Source organism: Macrobrachium nipponense, chromosome 43 (assembly GCF_015104395.2).
Source record: "Macrobrachium nipponense isolate FS-2020 chromosome 43, ASM1510439v2, whole genome shotgun sequence".
NCBI classification, from domain to species: Eukaryota; Metazoa; Arthropoda; class Malacostraca; order Decapoda; family Palaemonidae; genus Macrobrachium; species Macrobrachium nipponense.
Genome location: NC_061104.1, coordinates 31,894,159 through 31,905,185, shown reverse-complemented (window position 1 = coordinate 31,905,185; position 11,027 = coordinate 31,894,159). Strand labels below are relative to the sequence as shown.

Sequence of the window (11,027 nt, the reverse complement as noted above, 5' to 3'; positions counted from 1 at the left end):
CCACATTAGCGAGAAACTACAAAACCAAACATTCAGTAACTCGTGGACAAACAAAAGATTTGCAAGCATGGACTAAATCAAACATAAAAAACCCGTTCTAAAACTTTTATTGACTTCTTTTTATCATGAATAAAATTCAGAATCATAAAACTTAACTGTTACCATAAAAGAAACTTCATTAACCATAACCAAAATCAGATGTAAAAGAAGGAAGCGTCACAGTGTAAAGTCGTGTCCATGAATTCATATTCAAAAGCATCTTATTCTTTGTTGCCTTTCAGGAAAAGTTAATATTAAAATTAACAATGCGTAGCCTTTTTATTTTTTTAAGGCATGGGCATCTAGCTATTAACCTCTTCGACAACAATCGGTACTCGACACTTTCAAACAATTCTTAGGAGCCTGATGTATGCAATACTGAGTATAAATGAAAACCCAAAAGCTGACAGTTAGAGAGTGAGAGCATTACGGTGTTAGTGGACTCCAGGAACACTCATATTGCACCTCTGGAGGGATCGTCACCTCATTGGTTTCCTTGGGATCAGTTATTGCATCATCATGTTTGCCCTTACACCCTTGAGGGCCCTCACACTTTGGCCTTACAACTAAACGAACTTCCCCAGAAGGGGCCTCGATACTTATTAGTTCGACAGGGGCACTTTGTTCTTGATTCCTGCAGGTATCATATAGTTTCCCTTTACCCTTCTTCTTCTTCTTCTTCTTCTTCTCTTCTTCTTCTTGTCACCACCATGGCTACCCATGCCACCCATCTGTCGAGGTTCCAGCTCAGAGCCATCAACATCGTTAGGCTCAGCAAGTGGCTCTTCAGCTGAGGCATCTGAGTTGGCACTGTGTGTGGTATCATAGACGTCAGCATCATCTGAGTGATCTTGGTCATCTGCAGAATCATCCGTCACTCCCAGTAGAGTCTGTAGTTTGTCGATTTTGGTCTCGAGCTTTTCCGACTGGCTTTGGAGTTTGCTCAGTTTTCTCTCTATATTTGCCAACTTGGTTTCTTTGTCTGGGTTTCCTTGCAGCCGATCTCTCTTCTTTTCCAGCATGTCCGCTTTCTTTTCGATTTTATTCTTCTTCTCAATTAGCCTCTCAAGTTTGCGCCGTTTTTTCGCACCTTTTCCCGTCTCAGACATCATCCTCGGTTCGGACATCGACTGGTTATGACTGGTCATCAATCCTTCCAATTTAACTTTGACATTTTCTATCCTTTTGGTTAATCGAGCAGCCTTTTTCCTTCTTCCGAGCTCCGACAGCTGATCCCGTTTAGCCTCCATCCTTGCCAGTCGCTTCTTCATCTTTTCAATTTTCTTCGCCGGGTCTTTGCCTGTCTCACAGCTTCTTCCAGAGGGCTTTTGCCCGACATCATCTTCATTAGCATCATCATCATCGTCATCATCATGCAACTTATACATGCGCGGTAGCTGGCCATCTTCCTTTTTTCCATCATTCTTCTTCTTCTTCTTCTTCTTCTTCTTCTTCTTTTTCTTCTTTTTCTTCTCCTTTTTCGCCATCATCGTCTCTATGGACATGCAGTATTCTAGGGGTTCCTCTACCAGAAACAAATCTTGGCATTTGAGCAAGACGGGTTCATCGGCGCTAATTATGATTTCGTGCCTCGAACAATTGACGCCCACAAAATCCCCTTCCGAGACAGACCCGATGCTTGAGTTGAAGTTCTTGCGACACTGCCGATGAAAAGCAGAGATAAGAGAAGACATTAACGATAACAAGACCCGGGATTGAACAGTTTAGGGGCTAATCAGAAGGAACCAAGTCACCTGAAGGATGTTAAATGAGCAACAATAGCGCTTTGAACAAAATTACGCTTGAGAAGTTTGCTGCTGTTAGAAATATTGAAAACAGGAACGGTCACGCCAAAGAGAGGATGATAAGAACACAGAATAAATTTTAAATAAGTAGGTGTGGTGAGAAGAAATTCACCAACTGAAAAATGCAAAACCACCAGCGATAAAAAACGAATGCGATGAAATATAAATGGCTGTGATAAGATTACATCAGAAAACGAATGAGAAATAGATGATTATGGCAGGTCACTGGAAAAACCCACGCTGTGCAGTACTGTGAATACTGTGTTAGATGTGAATGCAATAATGGGTAACAGATGAGTAGTAAACGATTAGAGGATATGACGGAGAGGGAAGTAAATGATTAATAAAAGAAACATAATGAGTACTTCTCCGAACCCTGTAAACATATTGACAATGACAGAAAAGGTCAATGCCAAAAATAAATACTATATGTTGATGATAAAACGATAAATAAGATGACAAATATATAGTACTATGACTTTGACCGCATGTGTAAAGCTTTATAATAAGATATAATAACATATAAAATGGCAACAATGGTATTCCTAATCGATAGCACATGGTTCTTTTGGTGCGCGCATTTTTTCTCGACCTGCCAGTGCTACAGATCGAATTAGGCTTATGAAGAGGTGAATTACTAAGTTAACCATGTAACAGAAAAATCGAAATGTTCCTGTTCTAAAGTCACAACCTTCAGGTTATTATATAAATTACAGTCATGTTTTCCTCATAGCTTTCTCAATAGCATGTAGGCTGCATAATAATACTTACAACTGACGTATTTATGAGCAAGTATATTAACTTCTACATTAAAGTCATGTTAGTATTTCACTGTCATCCAACATAAGTTTACGCACTTTCACTCACACCATGCGTAGAATATTGTAAACATTCTACTCTTGATCAGAACAATGAAATATATTGCAGAGCTGGAAGTGTTCGGAAAAGCCCTTTGACTGGGCTAAGGGATGACTCAGGCTTTCATTTGCATCTGGATCAGAAGCTCTCTGAAAATCTAAACGTAAATGCTGAGAGAAAACAAGAGCTTGTCCTCGCGGAAGTGTAAGGCTGTATGGCTGGTGGAGAGAGAGAGAGAGAGAGAGAGAGAGAGAGAGAGAAATTCATGTACCGAGTAAACGTTATTAGCAGTCCCCTCCCCTGCAAATCTGCACCTACTCGGTAACCTTCTTCTTGACACCCATTCCTTCTTCCTTTCTTCCATCTTGCTGTCCAACATTTTTTAGTTCTAACCTCTTTGTGCAAATGTCAGATTTTCCCTCAGTTTCACCTTCAGGTCCCTGACTTCACTTCAATTATTTTCGGGATCTCTGTCTCGCTGCCCAACCACTCCTGCTCCATCTTTACACTGGCAATCGCTGAACAGCTGAAAGTGCACCAGATGTGTCTTGGCACTATCTCCTATACTTCATGATTCATTCACCCATTCTTAAGAGCTAATGGGTGCTATCGCTTTGCAGAGCACTGTACACTTACATTTAATAGTCCTTATATATAGTATGTACTAAACTATCGTTAAGGTATATTTTATTTTCCTCCTAAATTAGACAAAATAGAACAAATAAGTACATTCTTATATTAAACTACAGAAAAAAGCCACCAAATGAATGTTTTGAGAGGAATTACTATTTACAAGGTTATGTGACCTTGCATAAGCGTCTGATTACCGATATATATATATATATATATATATATATATATATATATTATATATATATATATATATATATATATATATATATATATATATATCCCCAGGGAACGAGGGAAACGATGACCTCTATACATATATATAATATATATATATATATATAATTATAGTATATATATATAATATATATATATATATATATATATATATATATATTATATCCGCAAGGTACGGACGAAAACGATGACCTCTATTCTTACAAATTTATTACCGACTTTTCATGACATGCCACATTTTCAAAGCTAAAAAAGAAAAGACTTTCCTCTACAGATAGAATCACGGTATTAAAAAGTAAGAAAATAAAACGTTTAAAATTCACAAAAATGCCAACGCAGCATAAAAATAGGTATATAAATTAACATAAAGCAAGAAAAACAAGACCACAAAAGATGCAGGCCAAGGGAACAAAAACAGAAATGAAAGAGAAAACAGAAAATATGCATTAAGGAAAAGCTAGGAAACATAACTGAGTTGACGGCAATTGAGTATTTAACGAGGGAACAGTTCTCCTTATGATAATAGACTCTAGGATAGTTAAAGGTCGTGACTGGTGGAGACCCGCCCTACTATGGAAAGATCCTTATCTCTGATATTGCTTTTGCATCCTTCAGCAGGGCTTCTGATGTTAGAGGCCTCTGAATTCGATAACTTGCATCCTATACGGTAGCTTAAGCCTCTACTAGACACAATTCGTACCCTCAACAACCTTCTCACGCATCCCACGTACGCATGTTCCGTGATTACATCACGGACTTGTGCGAGATATAATCATGGAACATTGACTCTCATAGAGGCTTAAGCTACCCAGGACCATGAAGCTACCGTACAGGATGCAAGTTATCGAATTCAGAGGCCTCTAACATCAGAATCCATGCTGTACGATGCAAAAGCAATATCAGAGATGGACATTTTTCAGTAGTTGGCCAGGTCTCCAACCATCACGACCTAACTATCCTAGAGTCTATTATCATAAAGAGAACTGTTCCTTCGTTAAATACTCAACTGTCGTTAACTCAAGTTATTTTTCCTAGCTTTTCCGTAATGCATATTTTCTGTTATCTCTTAGTATTATTCTTTCGTTTCACTTGGTGAGTCTGTCTGTGTTCCCCTGGCCTACATCTCTTACGGTACTTTTTATACCTGTTTTATGTTAATCTATATACTGAGAGAAGAAGTACAAATAGGTAAAGAGCAGATGGGATTTAAGAAGGGAAGGGGAACAACAGATGGTATATTTTGTCTGAGGTAACTAATGGAGAAATTCGGAGAAAGCAAACAGACCTATATATGGTATTCATTGACCTTGAAAAGGTTTATGAACGAGAACCGAGACAAGAGGTATGGAGGAGTCTGAGGGAGAAGATGGTGCCAGAGAAGTACGTGAGATTGATACAAGAGATGTACCACGATGTATTTACCACAGTGAGAGAAGTGTTGGAGAGACAGTGTTTGGAGGTGAGAGTAGGATTACATCAGGGGTCGGCTCTAAGCCCATTTATCTATATGGACGTTATAATAGAGGAAGTAAGAGAGGCAGTACCATGGAACATATTGTTCTGTGTGCAGAGAGCAGGGAAGATCTGTAAATGAAATTGGAAAGATGGAGACAACTACTGGAGGACAGAGGAATGAGAATATGTAGATCTAAGACAGAATATATGTGTACCACCAATGAGGGGGATGATAGAGAAAGTATTCAGCTTGGTGAACAAATAAAGAGAGTTGATGTGTTTAAGTATTTGGGATCCTTGCTAATGCTAGAAGAAGTATGGAAGAAGAAGAAGTACAGGCAGGCTGGAACAACTGGAGAGCGGCCTCTGGAGTTCTTTGTGACAAAACAGTACCGCTGAGGTTAAAAGGAACATTTCACAATAAGGTGGTAAAAACGTTAATGCTGTTTGGAACAAAAACAGCAAACATGAGAAAGACATAGGAGAAGCAGATGGATGTGGCAGAATTGAGAATGCTTAGGTGGATGTCTGGGGTGACAAGAGAGTATAAGATCAGAAATGACTACATAACGGGGTTCACTGAGGTGGTGGATATATCAAAGAAAGTGCAGGAGGGGAGGCTGAGATGGTATGGACACCTGTTGAGGAGAGATGATGACTATGCTGGGAGACATACTACGGGATGGAGGTTCAAGAAAGAGATGGAAGGCCTGTGTGAGAGGAGACTTAGGTGAGAAGGGAATTGATGAGGCAGAAGCACATGATAGAAATCGATGGAAACAGCTCATCCGAAACGATGACCCCATATAAAAATGGGAACCAGCTGGGAAGAAGAAGAAGACATACATCCTTTTAATTCTGCATTGGCATTTTTGTGAATTTGAATTTTTTTTAAGACCGTGATTCTATCTCTGGTGCAAATTATTTCCTTTTTTTAGCCTTGAAAATGTGACACTCATGAAACGTCGGCAATAACTTTATAAGACTGGAGGTCTTCGTTTCCCTTGTTCCTTGAGGATATGTAATATTTGGCCATGGCTTCTCCTGTATACGTGTAATACTATATATATATATATATATATTATGAATATATATACTATTTATAAATATATATCATATATAAATGGTATATATATATATATTAAAAATCACCTCACTTTATTACACCCGTTTTACTCTTTGTTCTGACAATACTATATGATTGAATCAAATCTGAAATTATGTTAAACTATGATTGTTTTAGTTGTATATGAAAATATGGAAGCTTCCAAGTTTATACTTACTCCTTCATGCTGTGGTGCTTTACCAGCATTGAGGGTCCCAGAGAGAAAAACTGTCAAAATTCCAACTACAATCGCTCCGTCCCTCATGGTACTCTTACGGCGCCTCTGGCGTTTTACCGTTCCAAGTGGAATCTCGTTACTTCATTTCTGTCCTAGGCCTAAAAGCAGACAGTTTTTCTTTTATAATTATTATTATTGTATTCTCGCTGGTTACGTGACTGTGATACCCGAATTTAATGTCAAGAGATGAAGACTTGTTTTTAGAAGTCAGTCGATGCAAGTACTTGAACAGCGCCCTAACTTGTATCTTGAGACTCTGTCGCCTCTTTCCCTGGACGTCGCGAGTCTCTTGAGATTCCGGAGTGATTCTTAACTGCTGGCTCTCACCACACCTACTGAGTCCCTGACACTGACGGAGAGCCCTTTTACTCTGCTCAAAGCGAGGTTCTGAACACCTGCCCGGTTTCCAAGATACATCTGCGAATAATTATCGCTCAAGATGAAGTAGCTGGTTGTTTGTTAATTATCGATACTTCTTTGTTCATATGTTTACCTTGTCTTTCTGTCTTTTCTAATTTACACACTTTTTTAAGAAAATCAGTGGGCTCTCCTTTGTTTTTAATATTTAAAGTATTTATTTCATTTTCTATTGTTTTCTCTTCTTATGAATAAAAGTAATTTTTTTTTAATCAAGAATAGTTAAGGGTTCTGTTGCCTCTCTCTCTCTCTCTCTCTCTCTCTCTCTCTGTGGCCTCTTGGTGCACTTGGCAACACGCTCGCCTGGCAACCAATTCCAGGAGTGTTCGATCCCAGTTTCGTTCAGTTGACTCAAAAAGTGAATAATGTATTTGGTTGTCAGTCGAATGCTATGGATCGATGTGTGTGATCAGTACGCGATCAAAATGTGTACTGCCATATAATAATGGCAAACAGGAGGCTAGATAAGGAATTATTTAAAAGATATTCGTAAAAAGTAGTATATCTTTCTTTGCCTGTGGCACTGAGGGCACAGTGCTTTCACGCTCAGCTCACAAAACGAAGGATCAACGCACGATTTGCGCGCATTCTGGTGCTCTCCGGTAAAATCCAGTCTACCTGTGCTGATCTAAGTGGTATTATGTACGTAGTTGCCAGTCAACCGTTGTGGGTTTCGGCTGGGCAAGAGGGGCTCGATGACATGATAAGATATCTTGAATAAGAAACAATACACATATTAACTATTAACAAACTTCTTCGTAGCAGGACGGCCGTGGTTCTATTCAGGTGCTAATTAGCAAGACATTGCCCTTGACAAGTAACACAGGTGTTTCCTCTCATAACGCTGACAAAGACTTCTTTTCGTAAGTAGGGTCAGTCGCTCTCTTCGCCTATTGTTCTTTTCGGATAAGCTCATCATATTGAATAGATGATGTCAGTGACCCGCCACCTGTTCAAGACTTTTATGTGCAGGATCCTCTGATCAAAGAATCGTTATTAATAAAGTATAAGATATTTGCTAAAACATCTGTTTATTTACTTGTTTCTTTTGGTTGCAATCTATTTTTATTGTTGACTGATTTGCTTCTTTTCATTTTAATAAGATATGGCCAGTTATTTACTTTCGTTTTTATCTTCATTGCCACATCCATATTAATCAAGTCATCAGTTTTCCACTTTTCATAAGTTACCTTGCTGAGTCCGTACAGTGCTCGAATGGGTGACCGACGAGAAAATCCAGGTGACGTCAGATCATAACCCTTTCCAGTCCTTAGAAATATTTTCGATGAAGCTACTGTCATCATGACCTTCTTAGTACTGATTACGAACAACCACAGTCCAGTAACAACAAGGTATATAATTCATCACTAATTCTACAGAGACAGAACAGAATTTAACTGAACGCTCTCAAGGCAACTCCACTTTGCTCAGGAATCAAGCTCAAGACTTTTTGCTTGTGAGGTGAGTGACCGAGTCTGTATAGCAAACACTTACACACACAAACACACACAAACACACACTCATTTATCATATGACATATAAGATTGAAAGGAGGAGTAAAGTACGTAAACTAAGCAATAAGCAAGAGAGAAGACGTGCAAATGCATCTATCTATCTATCTATCTAAATGACGGTCGGACTATGTAGGTATGTACATTTACTAGAGACGACGAAACTTATAGGACGAATTGAACCAAAGTTTGACCATATATGCAGGTTTTATAGGCGGTGGTTTCACCGGGTTCTGTTTTGATCCAGATACCCGCCATGCTAACTTCTTTTGTTTTCACGAAGATTCCAAATATGCTCTTACTTTTCTTCTACGATGAAACATAACAATGATATTACCGTTCAAACAATATATATATATATATATATATACATATGTATATGCATCGAGCTACAAATGTCCACTAATATCTAATTTGCTCTACCTCGGAATTAAATATATTTCATATATGTTTATCCGAAGGGGAATTTTATAGTAGATAAGAGATTTGTCGGCTCACGGGCGCGAACCATCGACACCTACAAATCCAGGATTTGTAGGTGTCGATGGTTTCGCGCCCGTATATATATATAGCGATAGTTATTTATAATAGTTTCTTACTTGTTAAGAGTATTTTATGTCTGGAATCATGTACTATTAATAGTTTATTAAAATAGTCCTAATCTCACTCTCCCTTCGTTTGAAAAGGGATAGTTATTTATAATAATTTCTTACTTGTTAAGAGTATTTTATTTTCTGAAATCATGTACTATTAATAGTTATTAATAGTCCTAATCTCACTCGCCCTTTCGTTTGAAAAGGTAATTTATTAGGATTTTTACCTTTAATTATGTAAACCTGATTTTGAGGAAGATCACAATATTTCTTTTATTTACTTAGGGATGACGCAATCATTAAAGCAGAAGGTCTATTCGCTATAAGGAAAGATAAACCATATCCAAGCGCCCTCACAACATTTTCACTTAACTATTTACTTGATAGGTTTGTATCACAATCATGACGTGTACAATTAGTCTGAGGTACTGATGACGTTGCTCTATAAATCACTATAGAAAGGCAATGTGCTCTATAAATCACTATAGAAAGGCAATGTGCTACTACAATGCAGGCAATCACATGTCCTACAATATTCAAATGTGGATTTAAAAGAAGGGTCACGAACTGAAATTAACTAAAGCACTATAACAATAAGCTAGTGGAGCACTGTAAGTGAGCTTGAGAGTCACTGGCATACAGAGATATGGTTCCCCGATACAGGTACTGGCGGAGCTGAGTGAATGGCACTGTTGATCTACAGGGGTAGGCTCACAACAGGGCAGTCTTAACGAATCTGCTAAGTATTCTGGCATGACATAGTAGTAGATTTCATTCTCTATACATTTTCTGTTAAATAAAATGGCAGAATTTAGCAAATTGATTTTATATGTTATTTTCCCTGTCTTTTTTATTATCTTAGTAACTGGCCAATATCCATACTGGGAAATTCTAAAGAATGCTGGTGGGGATATCTTATTCAAACACAGGATTTTGGTGTTATTTATCTGGTATACTGGTATTAACAGTATACTGTAAACAGGGCTCTCAAGCCAGATCAAGCAGGGGCTTCATCAGTGCTGGTGTTATTTCGTGGGCATAGCTCAAATCTGGTGTACAGCTGATGTTGGTGCTGGTATAGATGGTATTATCGTGACATTTCGACCTCCTCATAGGTCATCTTCTTGACGACTGGGACTAAAGCAAGTGTAGTAGTTAGGTAGTAAATTCAGTCAGCTCTTTCGTCTGACACGGGCTCTTGCTTTTCAGCAGCCCTTAACTGATGATTAGTGTTTGTATTCTTCTCTGCAACATACAATTCGGCTCTATTTAACCACTGAGCCAGAAATGAAAGTACGTAGTCCCAGTAAGTAGGAGAGCGTGGGAACGAAAGGATAAAATAATTTTGAACTGGAGAAAAAGAGTGGGAATCAAAGTTCCCTTGGTATGTGATGAATGTTGCTGATTTGGTGAATGGATGATAGTTTGCTTATAAATTGGATGGTTGTATGCCATTTAAGTTTTTCTCACTTGAAAATCGCTCAGTTTCCAACGGTGCCCTGCTCTACTGCTTGTGAAAGTATCAGGAGAACAGGACAACAGAAGGGATTGGATTTTTGGATGAGGCAGCTGCTATTCGAATTGAACAGCAGGTGCTTGGGTTTGAAGGTTTGGATAAGGTGAGGTCGAATGCAGCTTAGCGGTGGTTTCTCTGTCAATTGGTTTTCCTATAAATTGTTCAACGAGGACAATGATCCCTTCAAATGTAAGTGATACGCAACTTTCTCCGATTGATTTGGGACCTTCTTGGTTGGCACTGGCTGCAATATTGGAGGAGGAAGGAGAAGGGTGTGAGGAATGGGTTTGTTAAGGGAGATGGTCGGCTTTGGAAGATGACGGTCGGGGAGGGGGGGTGGTTTGGATTATAAGGAATAGACGGGACAGACACTGTTTCACTTGGCACTGGCTTGTTTTTTACTTACTTGTTCTGCTTTTGTGTTCTAAGTGATAAATTTTTGTGCAGTGCTGCTGAAAATATTTGTTGCAATTCTATCTTGGTCAACTCAGGTTCTTTCTTGGGTTCTGGAATGGGTTTATATGGTCTTGGAAGTGGGGGAGGTGGACGAGTTCCTTTCATCTTTGCCACTTTCTCAAGTCTAAATTTGTATCACTTGTTGCAAGCATGATGTTGAAGAGAAC

At 38.7% G+C, this 11,027-nt stretch overlaps 1 protein-coding gene across 1 annotated transcript; it reads right to left on the bottom strand.

Annotated features, from left to right (window-relative positions):
- Positions 1–641: 641 nt before the first annotated feature.
- Positions 642–1,526, bottom strand: LOC135213866 (protein FAM133-like). Its single transcript, XM_064247964.1, has one exon. The coding sequence runs from the start codon at positions 1,524–1,526 to the stop codon at positions 642–644; it is 885 nt and encodes a 294-aa protein (XP_064104034.1).
- Between the last annotated feature and the right edge of the window lie 9,501 nt (positions 1,527–11,027).